We start from the raw sequence: 22020 nt of genomic DNA, 5'->3' as shown, positions 1-22020 counted from the left end.
TCTCCACCTGAACCTCAGATTTTGGGCCACTGACAAGGACAACAGACCCAGAAGTCTTCAGGAATGCTATTAATTCACTAACAGCAACTGGTGGAGGAGATTTTCCAGAAATGAGTCTTTCAGGGCTTCAGGTACTGTGATGCCTTTGAGACATAATCTGTCTGCAAAAACGTGAATATAGGAAAAAAAGTAAAGGTAAACCTACCGTATGATTGCTGTCCTCTCTTCCTCATACAGCTGGCATTAACTGGTGCTCCTCCCAGTTCTGAGATCTTCCTCTTCACTGATGCACCTGCTAAAGATGTACACTTGAGAAACACAGTGCTCGCACTCATCGGGCGAACCAACACGGTGGTGAGTACTACTCTTCGTGTAACAACAAATGGTGAGTAAAATGATAGTATAAGAAGAGTAAGTAATAGAAAAAAAAGTCAAAAACTCATGATGGAAAACTTGCCTCTACTCTAATGACTAAACTAAGCATCTATACAGTCACTATGAGTGAGGCTGCACTTAGGCACTAATGCTAATGTCTGCATAAGTTGTAGGTAATGTTCACCATGTTCACCCTTGTAGTTCACCTCAAATTCTTATTCAAACTTTTTCATTTCTTTTTAGGTAAACTTCATGATAACTGCCGTTCTGGGATTTCGTCGTCGTAGACAGAGTGATGATAGCCTCCAACAACAACAACAACAACAACAACCAAAAAGTCGAATGGTGAGATCAGATGCTCAGCTGTACAGAGACCTGGCTCAGGCTTCAGGAGGTCTGGCTATCCAAGTCTCAAAGAGTGAGCTCCTTGAAGCCACCAGCATCATAACACAGACATCCAGCTCCTCTCTGGTATTAACACTCTCACTGTTCATGAGTTTTCAAAAATCCATAATTCATTCATGATTCAGTTGTGACACCAGTTTCATTTAACCTCCTAGGTGACCCTTCTGCAGGCAGCCAGGAATCCAGGAAAGGCTGAAAATTTCACCTTCACCGTTGACGAGTCGGTGAAAAACCTCACAGTTTACATCACTGGGAACTCTGTGACCTTTACTCTTATCAGCCCCTCAGGTGATCACTCTGTGCAGATGGTATATTTTAAAGGTGTTATCACTGTAGGAGTAGAGGAGGTTCTTTAAAGCCACTTTGTGTGGAAATTTCTGACTTTGGCCCCATCTGGTGGTCATATTAAGCGTTACACTGTGGTCGACAATTCACGCAGCTGTTCTAAGAAATTGAAACGTTAAATGCTTAACTTTTGGCTTTTTACCCAGTGTGCTTCATCACTTACCATGGCTCTCCTTTTAGGTGTGTCTCAGGAAAGCACCGACACGACAGGATCACTGATCACTGCATCCCAGTCAGTGGGAAACTTCAAGACTCTGCAGCTAAAACAACAAGTTGGACTGTGGGAAATTCAAATGGTGTCAACAAATCCCTACATTCTGAAGGTTGTAGGTGAGAACTCCACGATTATGAGGTTGAATCACATAATCAGTACTTAACATTATTATTTTAGGTATAACTATCCCTTACCTTGAAAGGCTGTTATTTCAAAGTCTATCTATCTATCTATCTATCTATCTATTGTAGTTCCCTTGGGAAGCCTACAGGAGGTAAACAGGGACCCACTAGCAGCAAAATAGCAACCTGTATAGTGGAGGTGAAAAACATTTAGTTTCTGGTTGAAGTTAGTTGAAGGTTCAGGGTTGAATCGGCTGGATTGTGCTTAATTTTGTAATTTTAGTCTTTAAAAATGATGACAGTGATAACTAGAAAAGCACTCAGAGAGTGCAGACCTCCGCCAAGTAAGTGATATTCCCTCCCCCTCTGCATCAGATTTTGCAGCCTGCATCACAATTAGGTTATTTGCATCACTATCATTATTAGGTTATATATGCCTTCACCCAGACATTGCGCTAGACTTTTTCGTCACCGGTCATTTTGACCGACAGGGTCATAAAAATCCGGTCATAATCTATTTTTACCGGTCATTTTAATTTTCATTTTTAAATGATAATAAAGACACTCAACGACATTTAGTTATCATTCGTTCATTTTTAATAAATCCAACAAGCAANTCCGCTCGATCCAACTTGACAGAAGCGCTCGCGGCTCCCGTGAAAAGTAGACCAGACGCTGAACTGAAGCGCTGCCTCCGCGGGTGCTCCGCTCTGCTCAGCGGCCTGTGTGGACAGTCAGATAGGTTAACATGGGCGCTGACTGAAAACTGCCTCCGCTGCTGGGCGCCGTGCTTCGGTTCCGCGTCCGGTGTGTCCAGGGCGTTATGTCAACAACGCTACATGAAGCAGATGACTTTTTCTCTGCAGTGTGAAAACAGCATCCACTTAAACCACTGACTGTGCACTCCGCCGCCAAGTGGGCAGGGGTGGTAATTGCAACCGGTCAAAATGACCGACGGCCTTCAGATTTTCCGGTCATTGTTGTAAAAAACGGTCAATGACCGAGAATATCTGGTAAACGCGACCCCTGCCTTCACCATGGAGACACTGTGGTGTATTTATTTCGTTTTTAGTTTTGTACCAACACAGAACATTAATTTCAACTTTAGAATTACAACAATATTTAGCAAGTAGAACAAGACGTGCTTTCCGGCCACCAGATGGCGCTATTTTCACCGTCTTAATTGCCGCTGAGGCTGTCAGACCATAGACTTTATTTATTATTTTATCCACTTTGCTTCAACCGATCACCACCAAAATGTTATCATCTGTACCTTGTCCCATCATCCACCTTTCCTGAAAATTTCATCAAAATCCGTTCATAACTTTTTGAAACAAACAAACAGATCAATGCCGGCAAAAACATAACCTCCTTGGCGGAGGTAAATATGCTTCAAAGAAATGGTAAAATTAATGAATATTTACTGGTGATCATACATCTGGCCTCTCTGGTTGACTTTCTTGTATTGTAACTTTTTTATTTGCAGGTGAAAGTCCCATTGACTTCCTGTTTAACTTTTTGGAGGAATCGCAGGGCCCGTTTGGAGGTTTTGATGTCATAGAAAATCGTCCCAGAGCTGGTAAAGGAGCCAGAAGTTTGTGATATGCCAAAATAATTGACTATTTATTATATATTTCAGTGGATATTCTCTTTTTCTGAAGGTGTTAATGGCAGCCTGATGGTGACAGTGACCGGGAGTGAATCCGCCACAGTGACAGAAGTCATTCTGGTTGAATCATCGGGGTCGGGAGAGGTTAATGGCAACGTGGAGGCTCAGGGTGGAGGAGACTTCTTGGCTCACTTTGACAGGATACCAGCAGAGGAGTTTGTGGTGCTTGTGAAGGGGCAGAGCAACAATGGTTCCCCCAGAATGTCCTCAGCAAACTTTCAAAGGCAGTCCCCCACCAACATCAGAGCGTCTGCTGTGACTGTTACTTCTGTATGTAAAATGCATCTACCTAAAAACTTATGATAGGACTTTTGAGATAAACTGTACTGCCACAGTTTTTACTATATATGACTGATAGTGACTGATTTCCTTCTGTTTTTAGCCTGATTCAGACAGCGTCTTAGTTCCAGGAACACCACTTTCAGTTCCCTTCACTGTGATGACAAGTGGTGCAGGAGGAACCTTCAGCATCCAAGCTACCAATGACCAAAGTTTTCCCTCGACTTTCCCGTCCAGTTTAATGCTGGAAACTGACGGCAGTGCCAATGGTACAGTGACCCTCACAGCACCTCTTAACACCGTGTCTGGTACTGTCGTCACCCTGACCATTTCGGCCGAGGCTTCAGGAGGCACAGACACCAACTACGTCGTGCGGCGTCTTACTGTCCTTGAAATGGTAACTCTTCACAAATCACATTTCAGTAGATATTGAGGCAGTGAATGATCATTTTGTCATATTTAATCCCTTCATCACTGTGTTTATTGGTTGAATTAATGACTGGAGGCAGCAGTAGCTCAGTCCATAGGGACCTGGTTTGGGAACCAGAGGGTGGCTGGCTTAAGTCCTTGTCTGGACCAAATATGGAGTGTGGACTGGTAGCTGGAGAGGTGTCAGTTCGTCTCCTGGACACTGCTGAGGTGCTCTTGAGCAATGCACCAAACACCCAACTGTTCGGGGCGCCTGTTCATGGGCAGCCCCCTCACTCTGACATCTCTCCATTTAATGCATGTACAGGTCCTGTTTGTGCATGTGTGTGTGTATTTCGGGCCTGTGTGTATATGATAACAGAGTGTACAAACTGAATTTCCCCTTGGGGATGTATAAAGTGTATCTTCTTCTTCTTCTAAAACCAGCTGACTTTTACCTACTTTTGCTCCTCATAGGTGACTGATATCACTAAGCCGGTGTGTGAGCTCCTCAGCCTGCAGTCCAACTGCTCTGATAACTGCGTGTTATCGATGTGGGAGCTCTCTGTTCAGGTGACTGATGGTGCTAATGGGACGGGTGTCGACCGTATTACCCTCAGACAAGGCAACGGGACCTTGAACACCAGCCTGGCTGCTGACAATGAGAACATAACCCTGGTTTCCTACAATGCGTCTTGCTGTTCGCCTGATGTGGAGCTGGAGGTTGTGGATCGGGTGGGTAATGTAGCCACATGTTTCTACAGCGTCCGGACCGTCGCTACAACCACAACCAATCCCACAACCACAAACACTCCCACAACTACAACCACTCCCTTAACCACAACCACTCCCACAACCACAAACACTCCCACAACAACAACCACTCCCACAACAACAACCTCTCCCACAACCACTCCCACAACAACAACCACTCCCACAACAACAACCTCTCCCACAACCACCATTCCCACAATCATGACCACAACCACTCCCACAACAACAACCACTCCCACAACAACAACCTCTCCCACAACCACCATTCCCACAATCATGACCACAACCACTCCCACAACAACAACCACTCCCACAACAACAACCTCTCCCACAACCACCATTCCCACAATCATGACCACAACCACTCCCACAACAACAACCACTCCCACAACAACAACCTCTCCCACAACCACCATTCCCACAATCATGACCACAACCACTCCCACAACAACAACCACTCCCACAACAACAACCTCTCCCACAACCACCATTCCCACAATCATGACCACAACCACTCCCACAACAACAACCACTCCCACAACAACAACCTCTCCCACAACCACCATTCCCACAATCATGACCACAACCATTCCCACAACAACAACCACTCCCACAACAACAACCTCTCCCACAACCACCATTCCCACAATCATGACCACAACCACTCCCACAACAACAACCACTCCCACAACAACAACCTCTCCCACAACGACCACTCCCACAATCATGACCACAACCACTCCCACAACCACAACCACAACCAAGACAACTACAACCTCCAATAGCCCACAGCGTCCAACAGTAGCAGTTGTTGAGTCTTTGTCTACCAGAGCTGTTCAGTCTTTTCTTCTTTGCCTTAGCATCACAGTCCTGGGGCTCAAATTAACATTTTAACTTGGGGTCAACTGAGTGCTTACATGTTAGTGTGGGGGTGAGATACATTTAAAAATGTGCTTTTGGCTTTGGAAAATAAACCACATACTCTATACAGTTATTGGGTGCTGTTTGTAAAGTGGCTCACACTAAAATTTACAGCAACATTTTTGCCACATACAGCTTCAAACAACGTTTAAAAAAGTGGTGTGAATTTTTTAAAGTCACTTTTTACCACATTTACAGCAATATTTGAAATATGTTAAAAAATAATGTCACAGTTAAATCTAAATATTAAATGTTAAACCTAAATGTTAAATCTAAATCTAAATGTTAAATCTAAATCTAAATGATAAATCTAAAACCAAATGTTAAATGTTAAATCTAAAAGTAAATCTAAATGTTAAATCTAAATGTGCTTGGTGAAACTGAATATATATTTGGCTAATATGCAAATGCACACTGCCGGTCAGCTGAAGTACCAAAAGAAAAGCCCGGGTGGTCAGACTGTGTTTATAGCATCAAATAACGAATTAAAACCAAACTAATCGGAGAAAATGAACACTTGAACATACATCAGCATGATAAGAACTACCTAAAATGACATAACCCATGTTTGGGGAAATTTTATTTGACGTGTACTTTGAGTTGACAGCTACAGCACAGGACCTTAGGCATTGTATCTGGTGGAAGAACTTGTCTGGGTAGCAGCACAACACCTAGCTATGACAAAGTGTAGGGGAAGGACCTAAGATGAGGTGTGAGCGTCAGTCAAGGAATGGTAAAATATTATAAGATTCTTAATTCAGACTGTGTATGACATCTAACATGCTTTGCTCGGAGAAGGTGGAGTCACCACTCTGCCCTCTATGTCAGAAGATAGGGACCCTGGAGCACATCCTCAGCTGCTGATCAAAAGCCCTGGGAGAGGGATGCTGTCACAAGCACCATGACCAAGCCCCGAAGGCCATAGAGGACACCGCCTGCAGTGAGATTAGCATCTGAAAGCACCTCCGCCCAGTGGAGTGGAAAGATGACCTGGGGAAGTTCCCAGAAACGGTTGCCATTCTGTGTTGGTGACTGTTGGTCGTTCTCTTGAAAGTCACTGTTTCATAACCCGTTATGCAAATACCGCCATCTTGGACATCGCGCAACGCATTGTGGGTATGCACCAAAGCACTCTGGGATTGAAAGCGTCCACTGCAACGTGTGTAGACAATGGAGTCTCCATGTTATTTGGAATAACGTCGTCGTTTGTATCGCTAACCATGGGTGGATCCAATCGATGTGCTGTGTACGGGTGTAGCAATGATCGCCGATATAAATCCAAGTAAGTTTAAATGCATATGTCCATAGAATTATTGATAAATGTTCTCAACTTTAAGTAACTTCCTCTCTCCTGGGTGGATGTGTTCAAACAAACGAACATGTTTCACTAGTTTTTATTTTGACTCGTTTACATTTATTATTGCTATTATCGTTATATTAATAATTTAATCAGTTTACCAGTAGTTTCACTCAGATTACAGTAAATACATGTACCGTAAATAGTTGTATATAATGTATGCTCTGTCTGTCTGTGCGTATGAATTGGGTTTACGGGAGCACAATGGAAATAAACCAAGGGCTTTTGTGTTATCCTTTTTGCAGTGTTTCTTTGAAAACTGCAACTGTACTGTTAATCTGAATTTGCAAATAAAAACTTCCAGCTCCATCCATCCATTTGTTTGCTATTTCAGTGCAGTCTTGCATGCAGACTGCACTGTTCCACTTCTGCAAAACAAAACTGAAACGAATAGTATATAATAATTAGGTGTATTCGTTTTAGTTTGTTTTTTTAATCATAATATGGGGGTATTTTTCAGGGTCAACATGTAAGAAGTTCATAATCTGTATTACAATAAAAACACAACTCAGTAATGTAATCCCAATCTCAATAAAAATAGATGTGTTAATATGCCTCCTCATGTTGACACATATTTTACTAAACTGAACAATTAAAACATGCTATGTTTGAGTACACACATAATTTCAGTTAGTTGTTAATTTATTGGTATACATTCATGTTTTAATGTCATTACTTGAGTCTCATATCGTAAAATGGAGGTTATTTGAATGTTTACCAGATTTAGACTTGAGCTAAACTATGCTATTTGTGTACATTAAATATGTGTTGTGATATTTTAGGTGGATAATCAAAGATCATGTTCCTGAGCTCAAGTTCCACTTATGCCCTCCCAAATGGCGACCTCCGTGGGTGAAGCTCATCAACAGAAAAGACCTCCCCAAGATCACTGATCACACCAGAATCTGCAGCAATCATTTTGTACTGGGCAAACCAATTGGAATACAGCCCCATCCATCCCTGTACATGAGGGGGTATTCAGACAAGGATAGCCACAGTGACAATATTGAGATTCAAAGAATCATTAGCAGCTGGTCTCCGGACAATGATGAAAGCACATATCTGACTACAAGGCATGGTAAGGTAGGTTTTAAATCTAAGCAGACCGTAGGCTATCTCTACTTTTTATTAACGTGTTGTTAATGCATTCTTATAGTTATTTTGTCATTTGTTGTTTCTGTTTTATATTGACCTGTTAGTATGAGGGTCCAAGGAAAATGAATTTGACCCTTTGCAATGTTTTTATTGTGAAGTATTTTTAAGGTATGATAATAAAGTCTTTCTGATTGTAAAAGTGAAGAGAAAGAGTGCTGAGGACGTTCCCACAAAAAAGAGAAGAACAGGCCTCGAGGATGAAGCTTTCAGTCAGTCCCCAGGACCCAGTGAGGAAGCCACCAGTCAAACTCCAGTCAGCCCAGTGTCAGGTGACCACAGCTACAGTGATCATCATGACACTGTACCAAGTGTTTGGTTTGAGTATGCTTCACAGCCATTAACATCCCAGACACCATACCAATCATCATCATACAACACCTCTGACCTGCGGGAGCAGCACAATTACTGTTTTAAGCCAGCAAGTGCCTGCACATGTTCCTGTGTTTGTGAAAAGTGCCAGATGAAATCAAAGCATGTTGTGCAGGAGAGAGATGGAATCTTATCTGACAGAGACATTCAGGAAGAACTGTTGCATGAGAGAGATGACTTTGAGAGAATGTTATCACATGAGAAACAGTCATTCCCAGTACTTTATGATATTTCTGCCATCAAGCATTCAGATGAATTGATGCGTCTGCACACAGGCGTAGAAAACTACGCCATCTTCCAGTGGATGTTTAATGAGGTCCAGTCAAAACTGCCCTCAATACATTATTTCAAAGGTGCGCAGTCTCAAAAAGTAAAGAGGTACCAGATTGTTGCAGAAAAAAAGCCAGGGCCACAGAGAAAATTGTCCCATGAGAATGAACTTTTGTTAACTTTGATGAAATTGAAGCTCAATTTGTCTCGGAAGTTTCTTGCCTATCTTTTTAAAATCTGCACCAGTGTTGTATCTCAGATTATTTCTACATGGCTGGCTCTGCTCGCAAAAGAATAACGGCCACTTCTCTATTGGCCTACACAAGAGCAGATACACCTGTACTACCCTGAGTGCTTCAAAAAGTACAAGTATGTGCGTGCCATCATAGACTGCACTGAGATACCCATACAGAGGCCTTCACTGGCAAAAGCCAATAGCCAGATATACTCACAATACAAGGGAAGACCTACTGCTAAGGTTTTGGTGGAATGTACACCAGCAGGAACGGTGTCTTTTGTATCAAAATCTGCAGGGGGATGCATGAGCGACAAGGAAATTGTCAAGAGGTCAGGTATCATTGACATGGTAGAAAGGGGTGATATCCTGCTTGTAGACAGAGGGTTCAACATCCAAGAGCTACTTCTAGACAAAGGAGTGAGCCTTGTAATCCCTCCATTCTTGAAATCCAAAAAGCAGTTTTCAGATGCTGACGACAAGAGAACCAAACAAGTTGCTAATGCTTGAATTCACATTGAACGTGTTATTGGCAGGATTAAGGATTTTGACATCATGAAATCTGAACTCCCATTAGACATGTTCGATATTTTTGATGACATTGTTGTTGTTGTGGCAGCACTTATCAACTTACAGCCACCTATAATTCCACTGAAGTGTCACTGAGATATTGGACTCGAGTACAAATCTGACTAAGCAACCTTGTACCTTGAACTTGTAGTTGGGTAATATTTCCCTAAGAGTATCTATACTTTGACGCAATTACTGGAGTGAGTACTTAATCCACCACTGTCAATACTGTAACAAAACAAAACAGGAATTTTGTGTACTTTTTCTTCAAGTGCTGTATATTAGTGCATTAAACGGTACACAGTACGCATAGGCTGGAGGAATGTTCACTTCTATATTTCAGTGCACTTAACCAGGGTTTCTCAAAGTGGGTGCCATGACACCAGTCCAGGGGTGCCACATATCATACTTGAATTAATGTTCAAACAGTTCACATTTTGCACAAAACCAATTGGTCACCTTCTTTTGGAGGAAGGCCTCCTGACCACTTAACCCTACACATGTCCAATGTGACCACTCCTTGCAAGAGTAACAATAAATACTCATTTCTTCCATTGTGTGTGGGTCACCCACACATTCCCTTGTGCACACAACACAAGGACACTCCACAGCTGATGAGGTGGGTGTAACCATGTTTCCTGCACTGGGGGGTGTAACCACGTTTCCTGCACTGGGTGGTGGCGGCTCATCGCTTGTGGCACTTTGGAGAGCCTCTGGACCAGATGAACCGGCTGTCCCCCTTTCCTCACCTTTCTCCATTGAGCTCTTCAACATCCCTTCCAGTAACTCTGGTTGAATCACAGACTGGAAGAAAATTGTTCACTTTGCAATTATCTCCTCCACTAGCAAGGGGTCGAAGCTGATTTCCTCTGTGTACTATCTGTTGTATGGGGAAGCAGTGTGAAGAAAGAAGTACCCCACATCTGCATCGGTGACCAGCATCTGTAGTTGAACTTGGAAGTAGTAGGGATGTGTTGCCTTCAGCTTTATTTCACTTGTTTGTAGGGAACAGCAATATTTCAATTTATAGTCCTTTTTTTTTATATGACACCCATTTGATAGACAATATGGCAATATAAGCAAGTTAATTCTAATCAACTCTTAAGTGATGCTACTTCCCACAGAATGAGTTAAACATTTTGTTTTTTTGGAAATTCATTGTAGCTATAGAAGAAACCACTGGACCAAACCTGTTGGTCTGATATGAAGGCAAGAATCTGGTTGTTCAGCAAACTTAGGGATACTGAGAGCTTGATGCTTGAAGGGGTTCTTCACCTCAAGGGGACGAGTGCCACAACACTTGCAAGTTACAAGTGCATCTGGTGATGCAGCCATTATGGGCAGCTGGCCGTACAGAATAAGTCCACAGGGGGCTGTTTTCATGCCCTTGTGCTTACGTCGGTTCAGCTTCTCAAAGTTGTGCACAGCATATTTTTCATTATAATTGCCCCAATGGATAGCTGGTGAGTGAGCTGGTGGCACATAGTTCATAATTTCTTTCAGCAAAGCAGTATTCCTACTGTTTACTACTCCATGGTTCACTTTTTTAAACACTTTATGTGCTTTGCACGCTGTAACAGTGTGTGTTACAGTAAGTAATATGAAATGGACTTACTACATAATGTTTGGGTTTGTAATACAGTGAGTTATTAGCATACATTTGTAGCAGCATGTCACATCCATAGAAGGGAATAACAGAATATAATAAATCACAGAAAAGGACAGCCAGCTACACCAAATAATTGATAAATTCAATTATTAAATGTACACAAAACATCACCTTTAACTTTCTGAATATGGATGTCTTCAAGGAACTCTGCACTGTGTGGCTTTTTGGATGGCGCATGCCACTTTTGCCTCTGTTGAGTCACTGTTGTGTTTTTCCCCCTCACCACTCTCTCGATCACCGTATGGCAAAGGGATGCCACATGCTTGCATGTGCCACGTAACCTTTGTATTATGAAAGGATATGAGAAAAACAATGGGTGAGTGTGTTGGTCAAAACATTTTCAAACTGCAAATAAAATAGAAGAAAGGGTGTTTGTCTTACTACAAGTCCAAGGAAAAAACTCGCATCAGGTGCGTAGGCCAAACAAAATGTCAAGAAGAAAACAGGAAAAGCCTGTACACTGATCAGAAAAATGGAATGTCCACTCCACTCCAAAGGTAAACGGATGTAAAAGTTCCATATTTAATGGTCCATCAAAAATATAAAAATATAACAGGTGCTACCAATAGTGAAAAAAACAAAAGAAACAGATGGCTGTGTAGCCAAAACGTTTCTGTTCAGTTTTCTTCTGTTTCTTTTGTTTTTTTCACTATTGGTAGCATTTTGGTATTTTTATATTTTTGATGGACCATTATGGAACTTTTACATCCATTTACCTTTGGAGTGGACATTCCATTTTTCTGATCAGTGTGCAGGCTTTTCTTGTTTTCTTTCAAAATGCAAATAAAAAATTGAAAATGTGATTTTAATAAGAATAATATTTTTTTGAAATGAACATGATATTGTTTGTCAAATCAATATAGGCTTACCCTGCAGGACAGGAGCAGAAGCATTTATAGGGTGCCAGAGAGGTGTTGGTTTCTCTGATCACTGTGGCTCTCAGGAAACAATATGGCATGTTTTCACCAATGCCATGATATTGCACATTATGGACATGGTCTGACATGTGAAGGGACTTTCCATCCCTCAAAGCCTCGGCACCACCAGTTAAAATGTCAATTGCTCGGTTTTCTATAAGAGAAAACACATAGGCCTATTACATGTCATGCAAATTGCCAGAGCAGATGAACAAGACAGCTAACAAGTGTTAAAAAAAAGATTAGGAAACATATTCTCATTGATTACTTTTGTCAAAGTATGTTTCTATACCACTCTGTAACAGATGTGGATAACTTGATGGGCTGTCTTCCCAACCATCTCGGAGGATATCGGGATCAGGTAGGCAGATTATGCCCCCATCTAAAATTAATTTGGACAGCCTCTGGTTCGCGATTTCTTTATTATAGGCTATTCTTCCGGTGTAGCCTTCGGTTGAAGATTTAACAAACATGCTGCACGGCAACGGGCAACTAAATCTTTTTTTAATGCATTTGACACTAAAATATATCGCGTTCTGATAAATAATGTTTTAACTGACGAAGAGTCATATTACTAAAGTGATCTTTTGTGTCCATCGTGGCCGATGGTGCATCGGTGCATACCCACAATGCACTGCGCGATGTCCAAGATGGCGATATTTGCGAAACTGGTTATGGGAGCACCACACTGAGGAGCCCAATGAGAAGAAGAGAGCAAAGTACGTTGAGCTTGTGGAAGAATGCCAAAGCAATGAGTGGCAAGCAAGGTGTGAGCCCACTGAGGTGGGATGCAGAGGGTTGCATGCCAGTACCTCTGCAGGGCCTCCATCATGCTAGGTGTCACTGGGGCCAGAAGGCGAAGGGCCATCAGGTTGGCCACAGAGAAAGCAGAAGTTGCTTTAAGATTGCTGTGGATTAATAAAGAAGAACCATGCAACCATGCATAGTGCTACCTGGATACAAGCCGAGCCTTGATCAGTCTCAGCTGGGTCGCCTCTACAAGGATGTCTGATTGTCTTAAGACCTGAAATACCCAATGGCCCCAGGTGACATCACTGTTGATGTGTCCAGGTGCATCATTTCAAAACCCGGCTCAAGGCTGGACATAATGGGGAGACCACACGAGTTTTAACTTAAAAGTTTATTTTACATAACTAAAATGGAAGTGAGTGTAGTAATGAACTAAATGTTACCAAAGTATGTATCATCGTGATGTATGTGACAAGCAGGAATTGTCTGTCATTGCCAATGCAGCGTGTGTCATGATTTACAAAATGTCCTGTACCAGGGCTGTGCCTGACCAATTTGGCACCCTAGGCAAGATATTTTTTAAAAAGAGGAGATACGTATATTTGACAAACTGGGCTTTTACAATATATTAATCAAATAGCTGTTGATTGTGAAACCATCATGGCATAACCATAATAGCACCTAACATTACAGCCTGCCTTGATCTAATGACATTTTAAACACAGCAAACAGCCAAATATAAAAAATGCAACTGTGACATCACAAATTGCACAAATCTGAAAATTGGAAAACATAAATATACAGTATATGAATATATGCCTGGTTGGTAAACAGTGAGTGGTTTGTGCAGCAGCACACTAAACATTAAAAGAAAAGATAGGCCAATATATTAAATTATGTTGCTTATTCATTCCCCCAAACATTTTGAGTCTTTCTTTCCAACTTTCTCTAAGATGGGAGCAACATGGCAAAATTGATGCTGCCTGCCAGAGAGGCAGAAGGATGCCAAGCAGGCAGAAATTTAAATTAGAAATATTATTTCATTATTATTTAAAGACGTATGGCTATATGTACTGTCGTTGTTTTGTAGTGTATTCTTGTCTAATTTTTCAAATAGAATGGGGAAGAAAAAAACCCACAAAAAAAAACACCTCACTCCCTGGTGCCCTCTGGCATGCTGGCTCTATCCACCTTATTTTTCACGGAAACACGGAGGCAAAACAGAACGCAGCCAGCTTCCGTTTTTTTGTGCAACACTTCCGGTCCAGCACTCTTACCACTGTGTAAATGGGAATCGCTTTGTTGTTTACCTTGCTGAGTTTAGCTATATATATGTATATATCACATTTTTCACGTCACTATATCACCGTTTAGACTAATCTGATGTTTGTAAAGTCTATAAACACAATGACTGAACAAACATTACTATTTCTGTGTGTGTAATTAATAACATGGTTATCGTAGGTAATCTGGGCTAACCGTTAGCTGTTAGCCGTTAGCGGTGTCTGTAATAACTCACTAAACTCACAAAGTGGTCCGTGAAAAAAATATTTTTTCCAGCGGATGTCTTAGTTACAACATGATTGAGCTAACTGGGGTAGTTTCATGTCGTATCCGACAACGGGAGTCTTTTAACGGATGACGTCCTGATGTTAGCTTTGCTGCTGGTGTTAGCTGTCCCTGTCAGCTGCAGCCACTGCTGCTTTCTAGACATCGTGATTTCCCATAACTGAATAAATACCACACATAGCAACACAAGACTGCTTTGCTAGCTCAATCATGTTGTAACGGCTGGATGGTTGATGCGTAAATGCTGTTTCGGGTGCTATCAGAGCCGATCCGCGCATCACTATGGCTTAATAATCAACTCAGTCAATTAAAACAACCTGTCCTGTGTTAGGAGTGTATGTCCCTGACAGAAAGAAAGAAAAGGGAAAAAAAAAGTTAGAAAAGCAGCGTACACCTCACATATTTATTTCTCACAGTTGCGCACACGTTTGGCTGGCATGCAGAAGCACCGTCTGTGTGTCTGTGTGTCGAGGATGCGAGCCGCAGCTTCAGCTGCTCAGGTAGAGAGGCTTAGCCCGGTGTGTTTTTTCGCTGATTCGGTTCTGCAGGTTCTCTGCTGGTACACTGGAGACAGGGATCGAGCAGTTTGTCTCACTCGGGATAGAATATGCTTTTTTGGTTCATAGTTTATGATTGACGTGCGATTTATTTGCGTTTAGAGGGAATAAATTTCCGTTATAACGGAAACGTGGGCACAGTTATCTATATAAAATACAGAGACTAATTAACTAACTGATTGACTAACATAAACAACTGAAAATTGAAAAAAATTAGCTTGCACCGTTAGCTCCGGTAAGGGAAAGCATGAGGGAAAGCGGCTGACCGGAAGTCACGCACAAAAAAACGTAAGTTGATCACTATTTACTTCCGTGTTTGAAAATAAGGTGGATAGCATTTGCCTAACCTGCCCTATGGGCAGCACGGCCCTGTCCTGTACCACAAGGTTTTACAACAATGTACTCATGATTCATGCACTGATGATGTTTCCTTTATGAACAGAACATGAAACAGAAGCCATTTTTCTTTACATTTAAATAAGACCATGTTTTAAGTGTTTTCAGTTGTAAGGATTCATGAGTTTTCAGTAAAACGGGAGTAATGATCCTTACTGGTCCTTGTATTGTACTGTAGCACATACAGTCATCTGCTGTCAGGTACTTTGAGTGAAACAACAAGTTTCTCACATCATCTGTCATAAGAAATGAAAATGAAAAAATTCACAACAGTCACAGCAGAAAGCTCTGTTGTTTCCTTCTTTTTTTTCAACCATAAGTAGCACTAGCAGTATCCTGTTTGCATCATCATGCTATTTCAACAACCAAATCATACGCATGCTGTTAACAGACCAAGGCAACAAGTCAAACCAGTCCAGAACAGTAATGACTCCTCCCTGGATGTGAAGCTTTATAAATCAAGTCGTAGCTACAGAAAAGTGAAATTTACAAGTCAACATCAAGACCTAAGGTACAGTATGATCATATTAAACATGTCATATGTTTATGTTTTTACATTTTTATATGAACCAGCTTGACACTGTGTTGTGACTACATTACACAGGAAAATCATTTAGGAAAAAAATGTTTTTATTAATCAGTACCAGAACAGTTAAGTCACTGTTTTAGTGTTTTGTTTCCATGTCTTGAATTTTGAGGATGAAAGAATTTGTACTATATTAATAAATGTTTGTAATGTTTATAAAATAATAACTTTAAATTCCATTAACCAAAAAGCCAAACACCAAACCGCCCACAATTGTTATTCTTCTTTTGTGTTGATGTAAAGGAATGAACTGTTGTATAATGTGTGACCCTCTGTGACTTTTCAAGTGCTGGAAAGAAATCCTTTTGCAGTAAAATTCTGTTTATTGCGTTACATCCTGCTCTATTCAGAGGTTTGTCAACTCTAGGAGGTTGATTTTATAACCAAAAATCTAAACATGTTTTCGTAGCAACTTTGTGTGCAGTCAGTAAAGTTTATCTTAAATTTTAATCTGACTGTGGTTCTAGATCAAAGGACAGCAAAATCTTCAGGAATCATCCTTTTGGGATGAAAGGCGATTCCTACTATATTTTACTGCAGTAGTCGACTTTATGGACCACAGACTAATGGCTAATATCAGGCATGTCTATAGTCCGGCCCGGGGGCCAATTTTAAACGGCCCTTGACTTGACATATTTTTTTAAAAAAATATCAGTGTATCTTGGCTCACTACACAATATTGGTTAATTAAGCAAGATCATTTTGTATTTCTCTCCTTCACTTCACAATGGCAGGACTATCGTACAGTTTGTAGACATGCAACAAGTAGGAACTATGCAGACAGAAGTGATGTGTTTTCATAAACAGACTGTAAACAAGCAAACAAAATGGTTACCTACCAGCAGACATTTGCTTCTAGGTAGCAAAGAAACTTAAAGTGAGGACAGTGAGGGCTGCTGCATTCAGCAGCAGTTTAAAGCTGAATACATTTTAACTGAAATATGGACCACTTGAGCTTGTCTCATTTGTTTGTGATTTCTTTTTTAATTAATCCATTTGATGTGAGAAGTGGCTGGCCCCCAGGTATGTTCCCATTATCTAAGCTGGCCCCCATTCAAAAATGTTTGTACACCCTGAGCTAATAAGCTATTGTGTTTGTGTTAGTCTCTCTGACAGGTTGTGCAGTGATGTTTGGGTTGGCTGCGTTGTGTTTCCTGCTCCTGCAGACCGGAGCTTCTGGGTTTGGGTTATCCAGTGGAGAATCTCTGAGTCATCAGGAGATCACTAAGAGAGCAATCTTAAATACCACTGCGCAGACATGTCGTGCTCTGGCCCTGGCTGAGGGCAAAGACTTCACTTTTCCTGTAAGGATTAATGTCAACCACTTTATATTGACTTTTTATGTTAAATGACCAGTGGCTTTATTATTAGTATTATTCATTTTGTGTGTGTTTGTGTCCACAGTCTCTGACTGTTGACGCTGTTGCTGCTGCCTGTGAAGCGCCATCCAAGAGCTTCCTCCAAACCATCCAATTGATCCAAACAAAGAATAAACGAGTAGACTATTTTTTATTCTTCCTAGCACGGTATCACATGGACGATGAACAAATTTTGGAGGGAAGGAAAATCATCACAGATGGATTGGCAGCTGTGAAAGCCAGCAACAGGGAACAGAACTTTGAGGCTGCCAGAGAAATACTGGGACAAATCTTACACCCTCTACAGGTAGCCTTCCTTCTATCATTCCTTCTGTTTACATCACAGTTTTGTTTCTTCAATGTCACACTTCAAAACTAACCCTCAAGTTCAGCAAGCGGCACAACAGTTTCTTTCCGTAGGCCCAAATTGTGTGCACTGACATTTATTTAATTTCACAACAACGACCTGTTAAAGGGAGCATTAATATGACTTACTGAAAAGAGATATTGGTATTAATATACTAGATGCTAGATAATAGATGCTCTGCTTGTTGTTGTTTTTATATAATAGGATTTCTACAGTCATAGCAACTGGGTGGAGATGGGAAACAAACTCCCAAACTCCAATCTGATCAGATCAGACACCAGCGTTGGCAACATAGCAGGTAAAGAAATGATGTTGTGTCAGTGTGTGAGTGGCCGTGTCACCGAAACAGAGATGAGGAAATGTTATGTTGCAATGCGATTACAGAGATCATTTCACAAGACAAAAGACTGACAAAATTTTCTTTCCCACAGCTGAAAGCAGAGCAACCTGTCGCAACTGTAATGGAGACGACTGCACGAACAACATTTTGGAGGATATCCTACAGGAAAGGATAATTACTTCAGGATACTTTAATTTTGTGCCTTTTTTTTCCTCCAAACCAAAAGGTAGCCTTCCTACCTGCTTACCTAAATTACTATATAAACTTTAAATTCATATTTGTCAGGTTTGTTGCTTAAATACTCAAAAATAGTACCATCGTGTGTGAATCATGTCCCAAATCTGCAGTTCCCCTTGGTTTCACAGAACTTTATTGTGAGTTTCAGCTCATTCTCAAGCTGTCTGGCACCCACATCTTTACTGTTTCGGTTCAATCTCACTTCCATCAAAAAGCTGGAGTCGATGAAGACCTAAAACAGAGCTAAAAGAGAGTTAATATTATTCAAATATGCAAATATGCATGCAGCATAGGGCTGCAGGTTGGAATCATATCTGTAGTTGTTGTGGCACCGGCATAGCCCTAGTACATGGGGCAACTGCTCCACCAGGTGACCTACTGGGCACCCCAACATACAGCCTGTTTTGAGTACACTTTATTTGTCATTTTGTCAATCAAACCTGCTAGAATGAGTATGTAGTATTAATTTGGGACACTTTACAACTCTGAAAATGTTTTGCTGCCATTGGTGATTGGCACTATGACCATCTGTACAAAATTGTATTACAGTCCATCTATTGGTGGTTAAAATATTTCAATCTGCACCAAAGTGGTGGACCAACCATCAGACCAGTGCTGCGATCACTTGAGCCGTGTTTCCAGTGTGGCTAAAAAAAACACAGTGCCAGAAAAAATTGTTTCGTCCCTGAAAAAGCAGTGTGGTATTCTCTGAAATGATATGTAAAGATGTATAAAACATTTTGTTCTCATTCTGTTTGTAATGCTGAACAGGAAAATGCAGCCACGGAGGTTTTCTTGATAGAACAAGTAACATTGTACCTATAGGAGGGATCAATAAAGACACTTTGGACTCCAGCCATGGACACCTCCACATGGAAGCTGCAAATGTGGCAATTGCTGCAACCAGTGAGTTCCTGGAGGACATTCGAGGGGCTGCTGGTGACAAACCATTCCTACAGTATGAAACCCTTTCTGTATGTTTCAGATATGCATGGTCAGGAGGAGGATTGCAAAGGGTTTTTATCTCTTATCTCTTTGTCTCCTTCCTTTTCTCTCCATCCCTCAGGATGATGGGAATCTCGAGAGGATCTGGTAAACCTCTTTGTTTTATGATCGACACGACAGGAAGCATGAGTGATGACATTGCAGCAGTGAGGACTGTCACTTCTGATATAATCGACAGGAGAGTGGGAACACAAGACGAGCCCTCAGTTTACATTCTTGTACCTTTCAATGATCCAGGTATGTTCTTAAAGTTTTATCCCTCTGAAGTGAAGTAAAATTTATATTTCTTTCTTCATCCTCTTGCCTGCTAAACTGTAACTCAGTGATGTAAAGCAGTGGACTTTTTGTGCTGTCATGTGCTGAATAGTTGGTTGAATATTATTACTGCTCAAAAAAAAATGCCAGCAGTACAATAAGAAAAATAACAGTATTTGTAAATCATGAAGCACTCCACAAATGCATGCATCTCCACCTGAACCTCAGATTTTGGGCCACTGACAAGGACAACAGACCCAGAAGTCTTCAGGAATGCTATTAATTCACTAACAGCAACTGGTGGAGGAGATCCTCCAGAAATGAGTCTTTCAGGGCTTCAGGTACTTTGATGCCTTTGAGACATAATCTGTCTGCAAAACTTGAAAATAGGAAATAAAGTAAAAGTAAAACTACCGTATGATTGCTGTCCTCTCTTCCTCATACAGCTGGCATTAACTAGTGCTCCTCCCAGTTCTGAGATCTTCCTCTTCACTGATGCAGCTGCTAAAGATGCACACCTGAGAAGCACAGTGACCGCACTCATTGAGCAAACCAAGACGGTGGTGAGTACTAAGCTTCGTGTATGGGATGCCATTTGTAAAGTGTCTCACACTGAAATTAATAGCAACGTTTTGCCACATTTAGCTTAAAAAAAGTGCTGTGAATTTTTTGGTCACTTTTTACAGCATTTACAGCAATATTTGAAATATGTCAAATATAATGTCACAGTTAAACCTAAATATTAAATGTTACATCTAAATCAAAATGTTAAATGTAATTGTTAAATCTAAATCTAAATCTAAATGTTAAATCTAAATATCAATCTAAATGTTAAATCTAAAGCTAAATGTTAAATCTAAATGTGCTTGGTGAAACTAAATATTTAGCTAATATGCAAATGCACACTGCCGGTCACTGGAAGTACCAAAATAAAAGCCCAGGTGGTCAGACTGTGTTTATAGCATCAGCGTGTAAAGAACTACCTAAAATGACAGAAACCATGTTTGGGGAAATTTTATTTGACGTGTACTTTGAGTTTTTAGTGTCCCATCCCTCCTTGACGTTAGCTAGCCAGTAAAGATTTGCTACTAGCAGCAGTGTACTTCAAGGATAGCGCATTTGTTTTATTTTTCAAAAACTAGCTAGCTAACATTAGCTAGTTTCATATAGCTTACGTGCTAACATAAGGAACATATGCTACGCGAGTTAAAAAACAAACTTAGGGAGTGCTGTGGTGGCTCTATGGTGGATACCGTCGCTGTTGCTGTCACCAACTATGCACTCCTGAAATTCTGAATTGGGCCAAAACAGCCCTGCCAGTGTTTTCAGCTAAATCGCAGGACATGTTGGCAAGCAAGGATGGGACACTAAAAACTCAAAGTACACGTCAAATAAAATTTCCCCAATCATGGGTTATGTCATTTTAGGTAGTTCTTATCATGCTGATGTATGTTCAAGTGTTCAATTTCTCAGATTAGTTTGGTTTGTTATTTGATGCTATAAACACAGTCTGACCACCTGGGCTTTTATTTTGGTACTTCCGGCGACCGGCAGTGTGCATTTGCATATTAGCCAAATATTTAGTTTCACCAAGCACATTTAGTTTTAACATTTAACATTTAGATTAAGATTTAATATTTAGATTTAGATTTAACATTTAATATTTAACATTTAGATTTAGATTTAACATTTAGATTTAAATTTTTCATGTAGGTTTAACATTTAATATTTAGATTTAACTGTGACATTATATTCAAAATATTTCAAATATTGCTGTAAATGTGGTAAAAAGTGACTTTAAAAAATTCACACCACTTTTTTAAACGTTGTTTGAAGTTAATGTGGCAATTGCTGTTAATTTTAGTGTGAGCCACTTTACAAACGGCACCCCATATTCGTGTAACAACAAACAAATGGTGTGAAAAATGATAGTGTAAGAAGAGTGTGTAATGTAATGAAAAAATAAATAAAAACTCATGATGTAAAAACTTGAGGAGGCTATGAGATAGGCTGTACTTAGGCACTAATACTAATGTCTGAATAAGTAGAAAGTAATGTTCACCATGTTTGCTATTATAGTTTAGCATGCTAAGATTTGCTATTTAGCATTACACATTGCTGAGACTGAAGGGAACTGTATTTCATCATAAACAAAAGTTTTGGAAGAACTATATAAAAACATTGTTTAGCTATTAAAGACTTTTCTGATTTGGTTTAACCTAAAAGACCCTAGACTTTAAGACCTTATGAGTGGGCTTAATTCTCATTCAAACTTTTTCATTTCTTTTTAGGTAAACTTCATGATAACTGCCGTTCTGGGATTTCGTCATCGTAGACAGAGTGATGATAGCCTCCAACAACAACAACCAATCAGTCGAATGGCGAGATCAGATGCTCAGCTGTACAGAGACCTGGCTCAGGCTTCAGGAGGTCTGGCTATTGAAGTCTCAAAGAGTGAGCTCCTTGAAGCCACCAGCATCATAACACAGACATCCAGCTCCTCTCTGGTATTAACACTCTCACTGTTCATTATGAGTTTTCAAAAT

The 22020-nt window shown here is 40.6% G+C and overlaps 2 protein-coding genes across 2 annotated transcripts in view; both read left to right on the top strand.

Moving 5' to 3' along the window:
• The window catches only part of LOC126388265 (von Willebrand factor A domain-containing protein 7-like), a 12084-nt gene extending 6534 nt beyond the window's left edge, over positions 1–5550 (top strand). Inside the window, exons 8-17 of the mRNA XM_050041284.1 lie at positions 19–131; positions 238–354; positions 619–846; positions 936–1068; positions 1306–1455; positions 2948–3040; positions 3123–3400; positions 3513–3806; positions 4295–4591; positions 5384–5550. Of these exons, the coding sequence (XP_049897241.1) occupies positions 19–131; positions 238–354; positions 619–846; positions 936–1068; positions 1306–1455; positions 2948–3040; positions 3123–3400; positions 3513–3806; positions 4295–4591; positions 5384–5485 (1805 nt within the window). The 3' untranslated portion in view covers positions 5486–5550. The remainder of the gene's footprint in view (positions 1–18; positions 132–237; positions 355–618; positions 847–935; positions 1069–1305; positions 1456–2947; positions 3041–3122; positions 3401–3512; positions 3807–4294; positions 4592–5383) is intronic.
• A 10174-nt stretch (positions 5551–15724) lies between these two features.
• The window catches only part of LOC126388100 (von Willebrand factor A domain-containing protein 7-like), a 19639-nt gene continuing 13343 nt past the window's right edge, over positions 15725–22020 (top strand). Inside the window, exons 1-10 of the mRNA XM_050040991.1 lie at positions 15725–15837; positions 17017–17216; positions 17317–17577; positions 17842–17935; positions 18069–18203; positions 18986–19172; positions 19281–19456; positions 19703–19815; positions 19921–20037; positions 21766–21981. Coding sequence (XP_049896948.1) covers positions 17040–17216; positions 17317–17577; positions 17842–17935; positions 18069–18203; positions 18986–19172; positions 19281–19456; positions 19703–19815; positions 19921–20037; positions 21766–21981 — 1476 coding nt within the window. The 5' untranslated portion in view covers positions 15725–15837; positions 17017–17039. The remainder of the gene's footprint in view (positions 15838–17016; positions 17217–17316; positions 17578–17841; positions 17936–18068; positions 18204–18985; positions 19173–19280; positions 19457–19702; positions 19816–19920; positions 20038–21765; positions 21982–22020) is intronic.

This window comes from Epinephelus moara, chromosome 3 (assembly GCF_006386435.1).
Source record: "Epinephelus moara isolate mb chromosome 3, YSFRI_EMoa_1.0, whole genome shotgun sequence".
Taxonomy (NCBI): Eukaryota; Metazoa; Chordata; class Actinopteri; order Perciformes; family Serranidae; genus Epinephelus; species Epinephelus moara.
Note: the sequence above shows the minus strand (reverse complement) of the source record. Positions and strands in the feature narration are given on the sequence as shown.